This window comes from Lepisosteus oculatus, chromosome 4 (genome assembly GCF_040954835.1).
Source record: "Lepisosteus oculatus isolate fLepOcu1 chromosome 4, fLepOcu1.hap2, whole genome shotgun sequence".
Lineage (NCBI taxonomy): Eukaryota > Metazoa > Chordata > Actinopteri > Semionotiformes > Lepisosteidae > Lepisosteus > Lepisosteus oculatus.
In genome coordinates this window covers 2,675,528-2,697,315 of record NC_090699.1, presented here as the reverse complement: position 1 = coordinate 2,697,315, position 21,788 = coordinate 2,675,528, and the positions used below count along the sequence as shown (strand labels likewise).

The 21,788-nt window shown below is 52.4% G+C and overlaps 3 protein-coding genes across 7 annotated transcripts in view; 2 read left to right on the top strand and 1 right to left on the bottom strand.

The window, feature by feature from the left end:
- Positions 1 to 5,141, bottom strand: part of eif3c (eukaryotic translation initiation factor 3, subunit C) — a 44,470-nt gene extending 39,329 nt beyond the window's left edge. For 3 of the 5 annotated variants that reach the window (XM_069188394.1, XM_069188396.1, XM_069188398.1), the window contains exons 1-3: positions 4,992 to 5,140; positions 4,576 to 4,694; positions 3,611 to 3,676 (exon numbers count right to left, since the gene is read on the bottom strand). In XM_069188394.1, coding sequence (XP_069044495.1) covers positions 3,611 to 3,676; positions 4,576 to 4,676 — 167 coding nt within the window. In that variant the 5' untranslated portion in view covers positions 4,677 to 4,694; positions 4,992 to 5,140. Of the gene's footprint in view, positions 1 to 3,610; positions 3,677 to 4,575; positions 4,695 to 4,991 lie in introns of all 5 variants that reach the window. The other 2 variants (XM_069188397.1, XM_069188399.1) reach the window with 1 other exon arrangement.
- The window catches only part of LOC138238273 (cytosolic sulfotransferase 3-like), a 271,472-nt gene that overhangs the window by 80,489 nt on the left and 169,195 nt on the right, over positions 1 to 21,788 (top strand). The window lies entirely within an intron of this gene.
- Positions 19,779 to 21,788, top strand: part of LOC107076307 (integrin alpha-M-like) — a gene marked incomplete at its 3' end in the record, with an annotated part of 45,795 nt that continues 43,785 nt past the window's right edge. Inside the window, exon 1 of the mRNA XM_069188225.1 lies at positions 19,779 to 19,884. Within this exon, the coding sequence (XP_069044326.1) occupies positions 19,848 to 19,884 (37 nt within the window). The remainder of the gene's footprint in view (positions 19,885 to 21,788) is intronic.

The following is a 21,788-nucleotide window of genomic DNA, read 5'->3' as shown; positions in this document are numbered from 1 at the left end:
AATAATAATACAGTGTGTGATCTCCTGTCCCAGCCTGAGGAACAGACAGTGAGCCTGTCTCTCAATAATAATAATACAGTGTGTGATCTCCTGTCCCAGCCTGAGGAACAGACAGTGAGCCTGTCTCTCAATAATAATAATACAGTGTGTGATCTCCTGTCCCAGCCTGAGGAACAGACAGTGAGCCTGTCTCTCAATAATAATAATACAGTGTGTGATCTCCTGTCCCAGCCTGAGGAACAGACAGTGAGCCTGTCTCTCAATAATAATAATACAGTGTGTGATCTCCTGTCCCAGCCTGAGGAACAGACAGTGAGCCTGTCTCTCAATAATAATAATACAGTGTGTGATCTCCTGTCCCAGCCTGAGGAACAGACAGTGAGCCTGTCTCTCAATAATAATAATACAGTGTGTGATCTCCTGTCCCAGCCTGAGGAACAGACAGTGAGCCTGACTCTCAATAATAATAATACAGTGTGTGATCTCCTGTCCCAGCCTGAGGAACAGACAGTGAGCCCGTCTCTCAATAATAATAATACAGTGTGTGATCTCCTGTCCCAGCCTGAGGAACAGACAGTGAGCCCGTCTCTCAATAATAATAATACAGTGTGTGATCTCCTGTCCCAGCCTGAGGAACAGACAGTGAGCCCGTCTCTCAATAATAATAATACAGTGTGTGATCTCCTGTCCCAGCCTGAGGAACAGACAGTGAGCCCGTCTCTCAATAATAATAATACAGTGTGTGATCTCCTGTCCCAGCCTGAGGAACAGACAGTGAGCCTGTCTCTCAATAATAATAATACAGTGTGTGATCTCCTGTCCCAGCCTGAGGAACAGACAGTGAGCCTGTCTCTCAATAATAATAATACAGTGTGTGATCTCCTGTCCCAGCCTGAGGAACAGACAGTGAGCCTGTCTCTCAATAATAATAATACAGTGTGTGATCTCCTGTCCCAGCCTGAGGAACAGACAGTGAGCCTGTCTCTCAATAATAATAATACAGTGTGTGATCTCCTGTCCCAGCCTGAGGAACAGACAGTGAGCCTGTCTCTCAATAATAATAATACAGTGTGTGATCTCCTGTCCCAGCCTGAGGAACAGACAGTGAGCCTGACTCTCAATAATAATAATACAGTGTGTGATCTCCTGTCCCAGCCTGAGGAACAGACAGTGAGCCCGTCTCTCAATAATAATAATACAGTGTGTGATCTCCTGTCCCAGCCTGAGGAACAGACAGTGAGCCCGTCTCTCAATAATAATAATACAGTGTGTGATCTCCTGTCCCAGCCTGAGGAACAGACAGTGAGCCCGTCTCTCAATAATAATAATACAGTGTGTGATCTCCTGTCCCAGCCTGAGGAACAGACAGTGAGCCCGTCTCTCAATAATAATAATACAGTGTGTGATCTCCTGTCCCAGCCCGAGGAACAGACAGTGAGCCCGTCTCTCAATAATAATAATACAGTGTGTGATCTCCTGTCCCAGCCCGAGGAACAGACAGTGAGCCTGTCTCTCAATAATAATAATACAGTGTGTGATCTCCTGTCCCAGCCCGAGGAACAGACAGTGAGCCTGACTCTCAATAATAATAATACAGTGTGTGATCTCCTGTCCCAGCCCGAGGAACAGACAGTGAGCCTGTCTCTCAATAATAATAATACAGTGTGTGATCTCCTGTCCCAGCCCGAGGAACAGACAGTGAGCCTGTCTCTCAATAATAATAATACAGTGTGTGATCTCCTGTCCCAGCCCGAGGAACAGACAGTGAGCCTGTCTCTCAATAATAATAATACAGTGTGTGATCTCCTGTCCCAGCCCGAGGAACAGACAGTGAGCCTGTCTCTCAATAATAATAATACAGTGTGTGATCTCCTGTCCCAGCCCGAGGAACAGACAGTGAGCCTGACTCTCAATAATAATAATACAGTGTGTGATCTCCTGTCCCAGCCTGAGGAACAGACAGTGAGCCTGACTCTCAATAATAATAATACAGTGTGTGATCTCCTGTCCCAGCCTGAGGAACAGACAGTGAGCCCGTCTCTCAATAATAATAATACAGTGTGTGATCTCCTGTCCCAGCCTGAGGAACAGACAGTGAGCCCGTCTCTCAATAATAATAATACAGTGTGTGATCTCCTGTCCCAGCCTGAGGAACAGACAGTGAGCCCGTCTCTCAATAATAATAATACAGTGTGTGATCTCCTGTCCCAGCCTGAGGAACAGACAGTGAGCCTGACTCTCAATAATAATAATACAATGTGTGATCTCCTGTCCCAGCCTGAGGAACAGACAGTGAGCCTGTCTCTCAATAATAATACAGTGTGTGATCTCCTGTCCCAGCCTGAGGAACAGACAGTGAGCCTGACTCTCAATAATAATAATACAGTGTGTGATCTCCTGTCCCAGCCTGAGGAACAGACAGTGAGCCTGTCTCTCAATAATAATAATACAGTGTGTGATCTCCTGTCCCAGCCTGAGGAACAGACAGTGAGCCCGTCTCTCAATAATAATAATACAGTGTGTGATCTCCTGTCCCAGCCTGAGGAACAGACAGTGAGCCCGTCTCTCAATAATAATAATACAGTGTGTGATCTCCTGTCCCAGCCTGAGGAACAGACAGTGAGCCCGTCTCTCAATAATAATAATACAGTGTGTGATCTCCTGTCCCAGCCTGAGGAACAGACAGTGAGCCCGTCTCTCAATAATAATAATACAGTGTGTGATCTCCTGTCCCAGCCTGAGGAACAGACAGTGAGCCCGTCTCTCAATAATAATAATACAGTGTGTGATCTCCTGTCCCAGCCTGAGGAACAGACAGTGAGCCCGTCTCTCAATAATAATAATACAGTGTGTGATCTCCTGTCCCAGCCTGAGGAACAGACAGTGAGCCCGTCTCTCAATAATAATAATACAGTGTGTGATCTCCTGTCCCAGCCTGAGGAACAGACAGTGAGCCCGTCTCTCAATAATAATAATACAGTGTGTGATCTCCTGTCCCAGCCTGAGGAACAGACAGTGAGCCCGTCTCTCAATAATAATAATACAGTGTGTGATCTCCTGTCCCAGCCTGAGGAACAGACAGTGAGCCCGTCTCTCAATAATAATAATACAGTGTGTGATCTCCTGTCCCAGCCTGAGGAACAGACAGTGAGCCTGTCTCTCAATAATAATAATACAGTGTGTGATCTCCTGTCCCAGCCTGAGGAACAGACAGTGAGCCTGTCTCTCAATAATAATAATACAGTGTGTGATCTCCTGTCCCAGCCTGAGGAACAGACAGTGAGCCTGTCTCTCAATAATAATAATACAGTGTGTGATCTCCTGTCCCAGCCTGAGGAACAGACAGTGAGCCTGTCTCTCAATAATGCTCCATATGTCTATATGTAAATATTTTATGACTGTGCCTTTATTGTAAATGCCTGTAAGTGTCTGGTGATTTTTGTTTTATGTTAATGGTATTTGTTTTGCTTTGGCAACACTCATTTTACTCATTGGTCATGCTAATAAAACACCTCGAACTGAAACTGACTGAGGTGGAGAGAGACAGGGACTGAGGAGGATTGATGAGGAGGAGAGACGGGGACCGAGAGAGAGAGGGAGGGAGACTGACCTCTTGTCCTTGGCACTGCGCACCACCCTCTTCGTGTCCTCCTCATCGTCACTGAGCAAGAGAGACCTGGGGAGGGACAGACAGACGTCAACAGATCAGGACTGAGCGCAGGCAGGCAGGGAGACAGCGAGCGAGACGATGAGACAGGCAGGCGGACAGGGAGATGATGAGACAGACAGACAGCACAGCCTCACAGCAGGCAGACAGGGAGATGATGAAACAGACAGACAGGCAGGCAGCACAGCCCCACAGCAGGGGGACAGGGAGATGAAGAGACAGGCAGGCAGGGAGATGAAGAGACAGGCAGGCAGGGAGATGAAGAGACAGGCAGGCAGCACAGCCTCACAGCAGGCGGACAGGGAGATGAGGAGGCAGACAGACAGGCAGGCAGCACAGCCCCACAGCAGACAGACAGGGAGATGATGAAACAGACAGACAGGCAGGCAGCACAGCCCCACAGCAGACAGACAGGGAGATGATGAAACAGACAGACAGGCAGGCAGCACAGCCCCACAGCAGACAGACAGGGAGATGATGAAACAGACAGGCAGGCAGGCAGCACAGCCCCACAGCAGACAGACAGGGAGATGATGAGACAGACAGGCGGGGAGACAGACAGGGAGATGATGAGACAGACAGGGAGATGATGAGACAGACAGGCAGGCAGGCAGCACAGCCCCACAGCAGACAGACAGGGAGATGATGAGACAGACAGGCAGGGAGACAGACAGGGAGATGATGAGACAGGCAGGCAGCACAGCCCCACAGCAGACAGACAGGGAGATGATGAGACAGACAGGCGGGGAGACAGACAGGGAGATGATGAGACAGGCAGGCAGGCAGCACAGCCCCACAGCAGACAGACAGGGAGATGATGAGACAGACAGGCGGGGAGACAGACAGGGAGATGATGAGACAGACAGGCAGGCAGGCAGCACAGCCCCACAGCAGGGGGACAGACTCACTGCTTGGCGTAGGTGCTGCCGGTGGGCTTGGGCGCGATCTCGTCCCCGGAGGACGACTCTTCGGACTCGCTGTCGGAGCCGGTGGCAAAGAACCGAGACATGATCTTGTGCTGACAGACCTGAGACGGAGAGAGGGAGAGACAGGGGGTTAAACTGACCGACTCAAAATCGGGCCTGTCCCAGGCCAGCAGACCCACCCGGGCCCAAGGCCACGCCACGCCACGCGGCGCCCGTCCCCCGGCTCTTCTCCTTTTGTCTTTTTGAGCCCCACTAGTTCAGTTGATCTGCATGGAGGTCTCGGCCAGGCCCAGCGGCCGCCCGCCCGAGTCCCCACGCACACGCCGGCCCGGGTCCGTCACTCGTGGAAACCGAGCCCCTCGGCCAACGGCCGTTTCTCTCCGCGGGACGCCTCTCACCCGTATCCGAGTGAAACGATCGTCTTTCCTCGCTTATCCGTCGGTTCGGCGGCGATTTCAGATCCAGTTTGGCTCCTCTGTGTATCTGAACGCAACGGCGTGTAGCGCAGCGCCTCGAGAACTCCAACAGGAAAAGGAAGTGCGGGGCCCCCCCTCGTGAGCGCGCTCGGTGCATTCTGGGAGATGTAGTTTCCCCCCTGCCGGTTTTGTAGTCTATCGATCAACAGGGGATGCGGTCGGTAACGGCCGCTGGTGTCGTGACGATGTTAAACTGTCCTTTCGACAATCGACTGTGTCATTCTTCAAACGCGTGATGATCACTTTCAGAAATGAGAAAACAGCCCATATTCAGCCCCGGGTTAGTTTTGATTCCCGTACTCTGTTGTGTAGTAATCTCGTTCTGACAGCTGCTCCTGTTGAATTCGAAATATGATTATACTGATGGGAACTATAATTATAGTTATTATTGTCATGGGCTTAATTTTATGGAGTGACTTTAAAAGATATTTCTCGAAGCGCTTTACAACAAGCAGTTGGTTAACAAGGAAATGAAAACCAGGGTTCAGAAGGCCGTACAGAGAGAGAATAGCGCTTTGTTCTGTATACGGCCTGAAACCGGGCGCAAAGGCAGCTTTAAAAGTGCACTCGAGTAGGAAGCGAACACGGAGAGGAGGCAGGAGCCGCCGGTACCGGCCCGCCCGGCCCAGTTAAACACGAGGGCTCCGAGCGCAGGCTGGGGGGCTCTCTGATACCCCCGGGGATACAGATCCCGGGCTTCGGGGCGCAACAGGAGATGTCCACACTCTGGGGGTGACGGGACAGTCTTGGGGGACAGACAGGAGAGCAGAATTAGACGATGTTGAAGAGCTCAGGCTGGGGGGCTCTCTGACACCCCTTGGGATACAGCTCCTGAGTGTTGGGGTACAACAGGAGAAGCCCCTGTCACCCCCAGAGTGTCGACGGTCTTGGGGGACAGACAGGAGAGCAGAATTAGACGATGTGGAAGAGCTCAGGCTGGGGGGCTCTCTGACACCCCTGGGGATACAGCTCCTGAGTGTTGGGGCGCAGCAGGAGAAGTCCCTGTCACCCCCAGAGTGAAGACGTCGATAAGTAATCGATAACCCAGCTAAACATGACCCGAAAAAAAAACAAAAGCCTGACAATTTATATATATATGCATATATCCCACATGTTCACATTTCAAGACCAGACCGTACCCGTCTCCTGACCTGGAGCAGGCGGGGTTGATCTACTGCCTGTTGGAACTGAATTTTGAAACTGACGAGCCTAAAACAAGCGGGTCGGATTGGTGGAAAAGGCTGCCACTCATTGACAGTCAGCCAATCAGAGCCCTTGTGGAGGGCGGGGAGGCGGGACTTCCTCTGTATTCCAGCTGTTCATTCTCCGCACATCCGGTGTCCTTTTTTTCAGGCATTTTGTGTTTCACGCTGCGTTTTCTCTCTTCTCCTTTCAGCGGGGAATACACCTCCCACGTGTTCCTTTGCAGCCCACGCCTGCTGACCCACCGGAACCACTATGTATTTCCCAGTGGCCAGCGGTAGAACAGGGCTGTTTTGTGAAGGCTGCTGGTTCGAGAGCTCGACGAGACCGGACACCGCGTCGGTACAAAAGAGTTTATTTAACAAAATACAAAATAAAGAAGACGGAAGAGCTGGTTCACAGGCACCAGCGCTGTGCAATTCAAAAAGGCAGCAAAATACTATTGCATAGGACTGGAGCTCGACCAGCGCTCTCCCCGATCCCACAGCCCCCCGATCCGCACCAGCAGGGCTCCCCACAGCCCCAGAGGGGGAGCAGGAGGGCTCCCCACAGCCCCAGAGGGGGAGCAGGAGGGCTCCCCACAGCCCCAGAGGGGCAGCAGCAGGGGGTCCCCACAGCCCCAGAGGGGGAGCAGGAGGGCTCCCCACAGCCCCAGAGGGGGAGCAGCAGGGGGTCCTCACAGCCCCAGAGGGGGAGCAGCAGGGGGTCCCCACAGCCCCAGAGGGGGAGCAGGAGGGGGTCCTCACAGCCCCAGAGGGGGAGCAGCAGGGGGTCCTCACAGCCCCAGAGGGGGAGCAGCAGGGGCTCCCCACAGCCCCAGAGGGGGAGCAGGAGGGGGTCCTCACAGCCCCAGAGGGGAGCAGCAGGGGGTCCCCACAGCCCCAGAGGGGGAGCAGGAGGGCTCCCCACAGCCCCAGAGGGGAGCAGCAGGGGGTCCCCACAGCCCCAGAGGGGAGCAGCAGGGGGTCCTCACAGCCCCAGAGGGGCAGCAGCAGGGGGTCCCCACAGCCCCAGAGGGGGAGCAGCAGTGGGTCCCCACAGCCCCCCGATCCGCACCAGCAGGGCTCCCCACAGCCCCAGAGGGGGAGCAGCAGGGGGTCCCCACAGCCCCAGAGGGGAGCAGCAGGGGGTCCCCACAGCCCCAGAGGGGGAGCAGCAGGGGGTCCTCACAGCCCCAGAGGGGGAGCAGCAGGGGGTCCCCGCAGCCCCAGAGGGGGAGCAGCAGGGGGTCCCCACAGCCCCAGAGGGGGAGCAGCAGGGGGTGAAAGTCGCTGCAGTAGCACCAGGGGCTGCAGCGACTGACGCTGGGGCCACAGCAGGTCTGGAGGGGCCCCAGGGCACCGGGGGAGGAGGCTGGTCTTGTAATATAAACAATGTTAAAGGATATAGAGTCCAGTACAAGCAGAGAGCAGCAGCTGCAGACACACAGTTCAGAAGCTCTGTCCATGAGGTAAGCAGGCCAGGCCAGCAGGACGCCGGTCCTGGTCAGCCGTCCCGGGTCCAGACCAGGCGGACCGGAGCAGCGCCTGCAGCCGGGTCAGGCCCGTGCCCGTGGGTCCGGTCCCGGTCCCCCGCAGACAGCGCCGCGCCAGGGAGGCCAGGGCAGCCGAGACCCCCAGAGCCAGCAGGCAGCCGAGCACCCAGTAGGGCCACCCGCCCCCGCCCTGGGGGGGGCGCCGGGCCGCGGGCGGCGGGGTGGTCCGGTCCTGCGGCCCGCTGGTGGGCTCGCTCACCCTCAGCAGGAAGGAGCACCGGGTCCGGCCCGCGGGGCCTGCAGCAGCGCAGAGGTAGCGGCCGGCGTCGCCGGGCCCCAGCGCGGACAGCTGCAGCGCGCAGACGCCGGCGGCCAGCGCGGGCTCGGACAGCGCCGTGCGGCCCCGGTACCGCGGGTCCTGGCTGGCGGGCCGGTCGGCGCCGCCCGCGCGCCGGTGCAGCACGGCCCCCGTGTCCCGGCGCCAGCAGGTCAGGTCCAGCCCCCCCGCCGGGCCCGGGCACGGGCAGCGCAGCCACACCAGGCCGCCCGCCGGCGCCCCCAGCGCGGACTCGGGCCCGGGGGTGCTGGGGTCCGCCCAGCCCAGACTGGCCAGCAGGGGGAGCAGCAGCAGGGTCCCGGGGCCACAGGGAGCAGGAGCGACAGACTGCAGAGACATCACCCTGCCCTGTAGAGAGAGAGAGACGGGTTAATACAAAGGACACTACCACTGAGAGAGAGAGAGAGAGAGGGGTTAATACAGACACACTGACTGGACACTCCAGTACATTAACACTGCACTGGGAGAGAGGGGGGTTAATACACACACACTGACTGGACACTCCAGTACATTAACACTGCACTGAGAGAGAGAGGGGTTAATACAGACACACTGACTGGACACTCCAGTACATTAACACTGCACTGAGAGAGAGAGGGGTTCATACAGACACACTGACTGGACACTCCAGTACATTAACACTGCACTGAGAGAGAGAGAGGGGTTCATACACAGGACACTACCACTGAGAGAGAGAGAGAGAGAGGGGTTAATACACAGGACACTACCACTGAGAGAGAGAGGGGTTCATACACACACACTGACTGGACACTCCAGTACATTAACACTGCACTGAGAGAGAGAGAGGGGTTAATACACACACTGACTGGACACTCCAGTACATTAACACTGCACTGAGAGAGAGAGGGGTTAATACACACACACTGACTGGACACTCCAGTACATTAACACTGCACTGAGAGAGAGAGAGGGGTTAATACAGACACACAGACTGGACACTCCAGTACATTAACACTGCACTGAGAGAGAGAGGGGTTAATACAGACACACTGACTGGACACTCCAGTACATTAACACTGCACTGAGAGAGAGGGGTTAATACACACACACTGACTGGACACTCCAGTACATTAACACTGCACTGAGAGAGAGAGAGGGGTTAATACAGACACACAGACTGGACACTCCAGTACATTAACACTGCACTGAGAGAGAGAGGGGTTCATACAGACACACTGACTGGACACTCCAGTACATTAACACTGCACTGAGAGAGAGGGGGGTTAGTACAGACACACTGACTGGACACTCCAGTACATTAACACTGCACTGAGAGAGAGAGGGGTTCATACAGACACACACTGACTGGACACTCCAGTACATTAACACTGCACTGAGAGAGAGGGGGGTTAGTACAGACACACTGACTGGACACTCCAGTACATTAACACTGCACTGAGAGAGAGGGGTTAATACAGACACACTGACTGGACACTCCAGTACATTAACACTGCACTGAGAGAGAGAGGGGTTCATACAGACACACTGACTGGACACTCCAGTACATTAACACTGCACTGAGAGAGAGGGGGGTTAGTACAGACACACTGACTGGACACTCCAGTACATTAACACTGCACTGCGAGAGAGAGGGGTTCATACACACACACTGACTGGACACTCCAGTACATTAACACTGCACTGAGAGAGAGAGGGGTTAATACAGACACACTGACTGGACACTCCAGTACATTAACACTGCACTGAGAGAGAGAGAGGGGTTAATACACACACACTGACTGGACACTCCAGTACATTAACACTGCACTGAGAGAGAGGGGTTAATACAGACACACTGACTGGACACTCCAGTACATTAACACTGCACTGAGAGAGAGAGGGGTTCATACAGACACACTGACTGGACACTCCAGTACATTAACACTGCACTGAGAGAGAGGGGGGTTAGTACAGACACACTGACTGGACACTCCAGTACATTAACACTGCACTGCGAGAGAGAGGGGTTCATACACACACACTGACTGGACACTCCAGTACATTAACACTGCACTGAGAGAGAGAGGGGTTAATACAGACACACTGACTGGACACTCCAGTACATTAACACTGCACTGAGAGAGAGAGAGGGGTTAATACACACACACTGACTGGACACTCCAGTACATTAACACTGCACTGAGAGAGAGAGGGGTTACTACAGACACACTGACTGGACACTCCAGTACATTAACACTGCACTGAGAGAGAGAGGGGTTAATACACACACACTGACTGGACGCTCCAGTGACAGATGTATCAGAATTAAACCCCTTCGGCGTGAGGAAACTCGCATCGAGAATCACACATCTGGAAAGACCCGTGATTTCGGCTCGTCGCAGACACGGGGGGGCACGGCTCGAGCTGTTGTACAGTACAGGAGCTCCTGGAGAGACTTTCCCCGCAGCAGGAGACGATGCTACATCCCGCGGGACAGTTTGACGGCCAGACCCGGAAGGACCGGGCACCAGTGGGCACCAGTGGGCACCGCTGTGCACCGCTGAGCTAGCGCGACAGGATCTCGCGTGACAGCGACACTGGGGTTGTGTACACGCAGCGCCGGCCATCTCCTCTCACACGCATTCCGCTTTTCTCCGTGGGGGGGACCCCCCCGCGCCCTCGTCTGTGCGAAGTGCGTTTTCTGTCCTGGTTTTAAAACGTAAACGTCACAAGTCCAGGGGTCTGCCGCCATGTCATCCTGGAGGAGAGCTCTGCCGCCCCACCCGTGCGCGCTGCGACTCCCACTTCCGCGCACGAGCCGCGCCCCAAACTTTCCTGCAGGACGCGGTCAAAACGCGCCGTCCTGTGAACACACACACGCACACACACACACACGCACGCACGCAGTCCGCTCTGACCTGTGTCCTGCGGTCGCTCTGCCGGTCATGATGGCGAGCCCTGCCGCCTTCGTTAATTGGGTCATTAATTGGGTCGCGACACGGGCAGGAGACCCCAGACTCCGCCGCCGCCAGCAGGGGCCGCGCGCGCTCCGGCGCCAGCGGCCGGGCGGGGGTGACGTCAGCCGGGGGGCGTGTCCGCCGCTCACGGACGGGACAGGAGGCACGCCTGCGCACACAGGGGGGAACAAGCTGCCCAGCCTTGCTTGTGAAGCCGGTTACCCTGACTTCTCTCAGCACACAGCTGGGTGAGACACTCCAGCCAGGACAGGAGGCTCTACTGTACACAGAGAGGGGTAGGAGTGGGGAACAAGCTGATACCCTGACTTCTCTCAGCACACAGCTGGGTGAGACACTCCAGTCAGGACAGGAGGCTCTACTGTACACAGAGAGGGGTAGGAGTGGAGAACAAGCTGATACCCTGACTTCTCTCAGGACACAGCTGGATTATAATAATAATAATCATAATAATAATAATAATAATAATAATAATAATAATAATAATAATAATAAACTTTATTTTAGATAGCTCCTTTAAAGGTGGTTTCTCAAAGCGCTTTACAGGATGACGACAACAATAAATAAGAAGACTACACCAGATAAAACACAATGACAATAAATTAGAAGACTACACCAGATAAAACACAATGACAATAAATAAGAAGACTACACCAGATAAAACACAATGACAATAAATTAGAAGACTACACCAGATAAAACCCAATGACAATAAATTAGAAGACTACACCAGATAAAACACAATGACAATAAATAAGAAGACTACACCAGATAAAACACAATGACAATAAATAAGAAGACTACACCAGATAAAACACAATGACAATAAATAAGAAGAATACACCAGATAAAACGTGTGCTTCAGGGAAGCTACAAATGCGTTTAAGTTGTACTCAGGTTCCTCAAAAAGATCAACAACTGCCCTCGGAGAAATGGTTTACAAAAACATCTCTCAGCATACAAACTGATTTCTTAATGCGAGCCCCCGATTGTAGTATTTATAATAATAATAATAATAATAATAATAATAATAATAATAATAATAATAATAATAATAATAATAACTTTATTTTATATAGCGCCTTTAAAGGTGGCTTCTCAAAGCGCTTTACAGGATGACAATAACAATAAATGAGAAGAATTCACAAGACAGGACACAATAACAATTACAACAATACAACAATAACAATAGAGGAGACCGTGGAGGGTGGTATTGAGAAGAGCAGAGGGGTGAGGAACGAGACCAGTGAAGTACAGACTCTTCTAGAGAAGGAGGTTTGAGTCTGGATCTGAAGGAGACTCTCTGATGTCCTCGGGCAGAGGGAGTCCCAGAGCTTGGGGGCGCAGCAGGAGAAGCCCTGTCACCCCTAGAGTGTGGACGGGCTTGGGGGACAGACAGGAGGGCAGAGTTAGAGGAGCGAAGGTGGTGAGGTGGGGAGCAGGGCGATAGTAGCTCAGACAGGTACTGAGGCGCCCAGCCATGCAGAGCCTTACAGGTGAGCAGGAGGATTTTAAAGTCCACACGGAATTTGACTGGAAGCCAGTGCAGGGACTCCAGGACAGGAGTGATGTGAACACCTGCACTAGACCTGGTCAGGATTCTGGCTGCTGAATTGTGGACAGACTGCAGTTTGTTCAGAGTAGATTTAGATACCCCAGCGAGTAGAGCATTACAGCAGTCAATTTGAGATAACACACATGTGTTTATCATCTTTTCAGCCACAGTTAGCGATAACACAGGGCGTTGTCTAACGAGATTTCTGAGGTGAAAAGAAGATGTTTTGACAGTCTGCTGCACACGTGGGTCGAATGTTGATCCAGAATCAAATATCACCCCAAGGTTTTTCAGTTTAGACTGAAGCTCAAGTACAGAGCCACCTACAGACAGGGTTACAGGACTGGCTTCACGAGGTCGATGGGGGGTGCCAGTAGGCATGACTTCAGTCTTGTCACAGTTAAGATGAAGGAAGTTTTGAGTCATCCAAGTTTTTATGTCAGAGATGCAATTAGATAGAATAGAATGGATGAGACACTCCAGTCAGGACAGGAGACACTACTGTACGCAGAGAGGGGTAGGAGTGGGGAACAAGCTGATACCCTGACTTCTCTCAGCACACAGCTGGGTGAGACACTCCAGTCTGGACAGGAGGCTCTACTGTACACAGAGAGGGGTGGGAGTGGGGAACAAGCTGCCCAGCCATAGTGTTGAAGCTGATACCCTGAAATAGCTGCCCGGGACACTCTGACAATTATGTTACTAACTAATGTGTGTGTGGTGTTTAGTTGTGTGCAGAGTGTGTGTGTGTGGGTAGTACAGAAAACTCCAACAGTCTCTCAGTCTCTCTAACTGGCTCAGACCAATGAGGCCGACTTCCTGCAATCAGACAACACTTAACACACACCTACACACTCACACACACCTGCACACATTAACACTCACACAACTACACACTCACACACACCTGCACACTGATACACTCACACAACTACACAATCACACACCTGCACACTGATACACTCACACAACTGCACAGTGATACACTCACACAACTACACACTCACACACACCTGCACACTGATACACTCACACAACTGCACACTGATACACTCACACAACTACACACTCACACACACCTGCACACTGATACACCCACACAACTACACACTCACACACACCTGCACACTGATACTCACACAACTACACACTCACACACACCTGCACACTGATACACTCACACACCTGCACACTGATACACTTACACAACTACACACTCACACACACCTGCACACTGATACACTCACAAACACCTGCACACTGATACACTCACACAACTGCACACTCACAAACATCTGCACACTGATACTCACACAACTACACACTCACACACACCTGCACACTGATACACCCACACAACTACACACTCACACACACCTGCACACTGATACTCACACAACTACACACTCACAAACACCTGCACACTGATACACTCACACAACTACACACTCACACACACCTGCACACTGATACTCACACAACTGCACACTGATACACTCACACAACAACACACTCACAAACATCTGCACACTGATACACCCACACAACTACACACTCACACACACCTGCACACTCACACACAACTGCAAACTGACACACTCACACAACTACACACTCACACACACCTGCACACTCACACACAACTGCACACTGACACACTCACACACAACTACACATTCATACACATACACACCTGCACACTGACATTCTCATACACAGCTACAGACACACAACTACACACTCACAAACAACTGCACACTGATACACTCACACACAACTGCACACTGATACACTCACACACACAACTACACACTCACACACAACTGCACAATGATACACTCACACACAAGTACACTCTGACACACACAGAACTGCACACAGATACACGTACACACACGTACTCAGTGATACACAGACACACTCGCAACACCCCAGCTGTTAACACACTGTGCCTGAGTTTCTCCTTTTGAAAACCCCTGCTCACCCCCACACACACCCACATGTGTCGACACACACAGTGATGCAAGTGCTGATGTGGTCAGTTCCTCCTGCCTCTGTTTATGTTGAAACTTCTGCATCCCACCCGCTGCGAAACTCTCCTAGTTAGTATTGAAATCTGCATTAGTATTGAAAGAAAGGCTCACTGTTCCTCAGGCTGGGACAGGAGATCACACACTGTATTATTATTATTGAGAGACAGGCTCACTGTCTGTTCCTCAGGCTGGGACAGGAGATCACACACTGTATTATTATTATTGAGAGACGGGCTCACTGTCTGTTCCTCAGGCTGGGACAGGAGATCACACACTGTATTATTATTATTGAGAGACAGGCTCACTGTTCCTCAGGCTGGGACAGGAGATCACACACTGTATTATTATTATTGAGAGACAGGCTCACTGTTCCTCAGGCTGGGACAGGAGATCACACACTGTATTATTATTATTGAGAGACAGGCTCACTGTCTGTTCCTCAGGCTGGGACAGGAGATCACACACTGTATTATTATTATTGAGAGACGGGCTCACTGTCTGTTCCTCAGGCTGGGACAGGAGATCACACACTGTATTATTATTATTGAGAGACGGGCTCACTGTCTGTTCCTCAGGCTGGGACAGGAGATCACACACTGTATTATTATTATTGAGAGACAGGCTCACTGTTCCTCAGGCTGGGACAGGAGATCACACACTGTATTATTATTATTGAGAGACAGGCTCACTGTCTGTTCCTCAGGCTGGGACAGGAGATCACACACTGTATTATTATTATTGAGAGACGGGCTCACTGTCTGTTCCTCAGGCTGGGACAGGAGATCACACCTGTATTATTATTATTGAGAGACAGGCTCACTGTCTGTTCCTCAGGCTGGGACAGGAGATCACACTGTATTATTATTATTGAGAGACAGGCTCACTGTCTGTTCCTCAGGCTGGGACAGGAGATCACACACTGTATTATTATTATTATTGAGAGACAGGCTCACTGACTGTTCCTCAGGCTGGGACAGGAGATCACACACTGTATGTTCTTAGACCATTCCAGTCTATCGTCGATGTGCACTCCCAGGTACTTGTACGAGTCCACCATCTCCACACCACTCCCATGGATGTAGACAGGAGTAGGTTTGACCTTTTTCCTCCTGAAATCTACCACCAGCTCCTTCGTCTTTGTTCCATTCAGTTCCAAGTGGTTCTCCACACACCACTCCACACAGCTGCTGAACAGTCCTCTGTACTCCTCCTCCTGCCCACCCTTGACACATCCAACAGTCGCAGAGTCGTCTGAGAGCTCCTGCAGGTGGACTGACCTCGAGGTGTGCTTGAAGTCCGAGGTACAGAGGGTGAAGAGGAACGGAGAAAGAACCGTCCCCTGAGGAGCCCCTGTGTTGCTCACTGCCTGTTCAGACACACAGCTCTGCAGTCTCACAGACTGTGGGCTGCCTGTCAGGTAGTCAGTGATCCACGAGGTCGTGGAGGCATCGACCTGCATCTCCTCCAGCTTTCTCCCAAGCTGTGAGGGCTGGATGGTATTGAAGGCACTGGAGAAGTCGAAACACATGATCCTCACAGTGCTGCCAGCCCTGTCCAGCTGTGAGTAGGCCCTTTGCAGCATGTAGATGATCACTTCCTCCACACCAACACTGGGCTGGTAGGCGAACTGTAGGGTGTCCAGTGATGAGCTGACCAGGGGTCTCAGGTGGGACAAGACCAGCCTCTCCAGTGTCTTCATGATGTGAGAAGTCAGTGCAACTGGTCTGTAGTCGTTGGGGACAGAGGGGCGCCCTTTCTTCGGTACCGGGACCAGGCACGATGTCCTCCAGAGCACCGGGACTCTCTCTCAGAACTGTGGGACAGACGCCGTCTGGTCCTGTGGCTTCACCCTGGTCCAGCCTCCTCGGCTGCCTCTCCACCTGGACAGCTGTGATGGTCAGCCTGGCCTGGGGGCTGGCGCCCACAGCGCTGTCAGCGCTGCAGGTGTTAACGGCGGAGGTGCGTGGGGAGGGGCAGCTGTGGGGGGGGTGGGTGTGGAGCCGCAGAGGGCCCCGAATCAGACCTGTTAAAGAACTGGTTCAGCTCGTTGGCCCTTTATACATTACTCAGTGTATAAAGAATTTACAGATCCAACTACAGCTAGAGGAGCAGAAACCAGTACAGAGGAAAAAGACACAACCGGAGCAAAAACCAGTTAACTGCAGGAGATGATGAGGGAAATGTTATAACCAAATTATGTTTTACGTAGCACAAATGTTCCCTTGCTTTTGCACTTTTCAGATTCCTATAGAACTAAATTAAGTGTTTCAACTCCAAAACTAGAATAAACGACTAAAAAAGGAAGTATGTTGGACCATTTTAATTGATAAATGTTAACTTTTACCCAGCAGGACTAATTCGCTATAATTAAGGGCTTTTCCCCCAAAACTTTCTTAGTACAACAAAATCTCTCTCCTCTCTCCCCTCTCCCCTCCCCTTTCTCTCTCCTCTCTCCTCTCTCTCCCCTCCCCCCTTCTCCTCTCTCCTCTCTCCCCTCCCCCCTCTCTCTCCTCTCTCCCTTTCCTCTCTTCTCCTCTCTTCTCTCTCTCTCTCTCCTCTCTCCTCCTCTCCCTCCACTCCTCTCTCCCCCTCTCCCTCTCTCTCTCTCCCCCTCCCCCCTCTCTCTCCTCTCTCCCCTCTCTCTCCTCTCTCCCCTCTCTCTCCTCTCTCCCCTCTCTCTCCTCCCCTCTTCTCTCTCCTCTCCCCCCTCTCTCTCCTCTCTCCTCTCCTCCCTCTCCCCTCTCTCTCCTCTCTCCTCTCTTTCTCTCTCCTCTCTCCTCTCTCTCCCCTCCCCCCTCTCTCTCCTCTCTCCTCTCTCCCCTCTCTCCTCTCTCCTCTCCCCCCTCTCTCCCTCTCTCCTCTCTCCCCTCTCTCTCCCCTCTCCCCCCTCTCTCTCTCCCCTCTCTCTCCCCTCTCTCCCCTCTCTCTCCTCTCTCCCCTCCCCTCTCTCTCCTCTCTCCTCTCCCCCTCTCTCTCCTCTCTCCTCTCTCCTCTCTCCTCTCTTCTCTCTCCTCTCTCCCCTCCCCCTCTCTCTCCTCTCTCCTCTCTCCCCTCTCCCCTCTCTCTCCTCTCTCCTCTCTCCTCTCTCCCCTCCCCCTCTCTCTCCTCTCTCCTCTCTCCTCTCTCCTCTCTCCCCTCTCCCCTCTCTCTCCTCTCTCCTCTCTCCTCTCTCCCCTCCCCCTCTCTCTCCTCTCTCCTCTCTCCTCTCTTCTCTCTCCTCTCTCCCTCCCCTCTCCCTCCCCTCTCTCTCCTCTCTCCCCTCCCCCCTCTCTCTCCTCTCTCCTCTCTCCCCTCCCCCCTCTCTCTCCTCTCTCCTCTCTCCTCTCTCCTCTCTCCCCTCTCTCTCCTCTCTCCTCTCTCCCCTCTCTCTCCTCTCTCCTCTCTCCCCCCTCTCTCTCTCCTCTCTCTCTCCTCTCTCCCCCCTCTCTCTCCTCTCTCCTCTCTCCTCTCCCCTCCCCCCTCTCTCTCCTCTCTCCCCTCTCCCCTCCCCCCTCTCTCCTCCCCCCTCTCTCTCCTCTCTCCTCTCTCCTCTCTCCCCTCTCTCTCCTCTCTCCCCTCTCCCCTCTCCCCTCCCCCTCTCTCTCCTCTCTCCTCTCCTCTCCTCTCTTCCCTCTCCTCTCTCCTCTCTCCTCTCTCCCCTCTCTCTCCTCTCTCCTCTCTCCTCTCTCTCCTCTCTCCTCTCTCCCCTCTCCCCTCCCCCCTCTCTCTTCTCTCCTCTCTCTCCTCTCTCCTCTCTCCCCTCTCCCCTCCCCCCTCTCTCTCCTCTCTCCTCTCTTCTCTCACGTTGTCAGTGACCAGTCCTGGCCTCCTAGTAACCCCTAATGACCTCTGACCTGTCCTCCTCGCCCTGAGAGCTGCTGTGTGTGAGCGCACTGGTGGGGCTCCACACTGCTGCTGCTGCAGGGGGGGTCAGAAAGGCGCTATATAAGGGCAAGGAATGAATGATCCTGGTTGTTGTTAATGATTAACCCTTGGTGTCACACAGCTGGCCCTCTCTTTCTGCAGCAGGGGTCTTGCCTCCTGTGTTGTGAAAGATGGCATATTAATAGCCTGACTGCTCATCCTCTGAGACACGTAGTTTCCTCTGAGCCCCAGAGCACTTGTGTTTCCACTCTTCTGATCTCTCATTGCCTCAGCAATGTTCACACTCTCACACCACAGCACTGCAGGGCTAGAGCGACACGCACACGCACACACACACAGACACACAGCTCCTGTCACACACACACAGACACACAGACACACAGACACACACAGGCACACACAGCTCCTGTCACACACACACAGACACACACACAGACACACACAGCTCCTGTCACACACACACAGACAAACAGACACACACAGACACACACAGCTCCTGTCACACACACACAGACACACACAAAGACACACACAGACAGACACAGACACACACAGCTCCTGTCACACACACACAGACACACACAAAGACACACACAGACAGACACAGACACACACAGCTCCTGTCACACACACAGACACACACAAAGACACACACAGCTTCTGTGACACACACACACAGATATCTTCTCCTGACCTGCCGGTGTCATGATGGCGGTGAGGGTCACTTTGGTTTTTCTAACAGAAACTGAAACATCTCTGCCACCCTTCCTCTCTCCCTCTGCCTGTGCTGATAGGACGATAAAATTAAATTATTTCTCCACCTACATCCTCTATCGGTGGCCTGTCTGTCAGACTGAATGCCTGTCTGTCTCTCCACGGGCCCTGACTCTCCTGAGCCAGCACAAGCACAGCCCACAAGACACAACTGTCACAACCTCACCCCCCGTGGGAATCAGAGAGTGATCCCCAGGGATCAGAGTGATAGAGATCAATCAGTTAGACCTGCGGGAATCTACAGTGATCACCAGGGATCAGAGTGATAGAGATCAATCAGTTAGACCTGCGGGAATCAGAGAGTGATCCCCACCAGGGATCAGAGTGATAGAGATCAATCAGTTAGATCTGTTGGAATCAGAGAGTGATCCCCACCAGGGATCAGAGTGATAGAGATCAATCAGTTAGATCTGTTGGAATCAGAGAGTGATCCCCACCAGGCAGGGTGTTGCTGTGCCTCAGTCTGGTCTTGCCCAAGCCTCATCTGTGGTTTGCTCAACTCCTCTCTCTCTCTCTCCACACTTCCTGACCTGGACAGTAGAACTGAAACTCCCGTGGTCTAGCTGTCTCACTCTCACCCTCAGGGCCTGCCTGCTGCAGAGATGGGTCTGCTCGTCGCTGGACTCTGTCTGCTCACAGGTGCGTCAATCCGCAAGGGACCGACTGCGCTGAGCTGAGCCCAGCTGCTCTGCTTGCGATGAGCTGAGCTGAGTCCAACTGACTCAGCTGTGTGTAACTGCTGTGTCTTTATCGACTCCCTGCTGTGTGTCTGCTGTATCGGTTACTGACTCTCTGCTGTGTGTAACTGACTCTCTGCTGTGTGTAACTGCTGTGTCTGTTACTGACTCTGCTGTGTGTAACTGCTGTGTCTGTTACTGACTCTGCTGTGTGTAACTGCTGTGTCTGTTACTGACTCTCTGGTGTGTGTAACTGCTGTGTCTGTTACTGACTCTCTGCTGTGTGTAACTGCTGTGTCTGTTACTGACTCTGCTGTGTGTAACTGCTGTGTCTGTTACTGACTCTGCTGTGTGTAACTGCTGTGTCTGTTACTGACTCTGCTGTGTGTAACTGCTGTGTCTGTTACTGATTCTGCTGTGTGTAACTGCTGTGTCTGTTACTGACTCTCTGCTGTGTGTAACTGCTGTGTCTGTTACTGACTCTGCTGTGTGTAACTGCTGTGTCTGTTACTGACTCTGCTGTGTGTAACTGCTGTGTCTGTTACTGACTCTCTGCTGTGTGTAACTGCTCTGTCTGTTACTGACTCTCTGCTGTGTGTAACTGCTGTGTCTGTCACTAACTCTCTGAGTGCTTACATCAGGATAAGTGAGAGTTTGCAGCAGGTGAGTTTAATGAGCTCGGTTCCTCATCTTTAACTGACTCTGTGCTGAGATGTCGTCTTCTGACTCTGTGCTGCTGTGTCTTTGGCTGCGTTTGAGCTGCTGTATCTTTTACCGACTCTGTGCTGCTGTGTCTTTCATTCAGTCTGAGTTCCTGTGTCATTTTCTGACTCTGCTGCAATGTCTGTGCTGCCCTGTGACCCTGTGCTGCAGCATCTGTGATTGACTGTTTCACTGTATTGTGTATTACTGAGTCTGTGCTGTGCTGTGTTTTAATGAGTCTGTACCATGTTGTGTTTTATTGACTCTGTGCTGTGTCGCTGCTTTATTGACTGAACTGCTCTTTGTATTCCTGACTCTGTGCTGCAGTTTGTATTTCTGACTCTGTGCTGCAGTTTGTATTCCTGACCCTGTGCTGCTCTTTATATTCCTGACCCTGTGTTGCAGTTTGTATTCCTGACCCTGTGCTGCAGTTTGTTTTCCTGACTCTGTGTTGCAGTTTGTTTTCCTGACTCTGTGCTGCAGTTTGTTTTCCTGACTCTGTGCTGCAGTTTGTATTCCTGACCCTGTGCTGCAGTTTGTATTCCTGACCCCGTGCTGCAGTTTGTTTTCCTGACTCTGTGCTGCAGTTTGTATTCCTGACCCTGTGCTGCAGTTTGTTTTCCTGACTCTGTGTTGCAGTTTGTTTTCCTGACTCTGTGCTGCAGTTTGTATTCCTGACCCTGTGCTGCAGTTTGTTTTCCTGACCCTGTGCTGCAGTTTGTTTTCCTGACTCTGTGCTGCAGTTTGTTTTCCTGACTCTGTGCTGCAGTTTGTATTCCTGACCCTGTGCTGCAGTTTGTATTCCTGACCCCGTGCTGCAGTTTGTTTTCCTGACTCTGTGCTGCAGTTTGTATTCCTGACCCTGTGCTGCAGTTTGTTTTCCTGACTCTGTGTTGCAGTTTGTTTTCCTGACTCTGTGCTGCAGTTTGTATTCCTGACCCTGTGCTGCAGTTTGTTTTCCTGAATCTGTGCTGCAGTTTGTATTCCTGACCCTGTGCTGCAGTTTGTTTTCCTGACCCTGTGCTGCAGTTTGTTTTCCTGACTCTGTGCTGCAGTTTGTATTCCTGACCCTGTGCTGCAGTTTGTTTTCCTGACTCTGTGTTGCAGTTTGTTTTCCTGACCCTGTGCTGCAGTTTGTTTTCCTGACCCTGTGCTGCAGTTTGT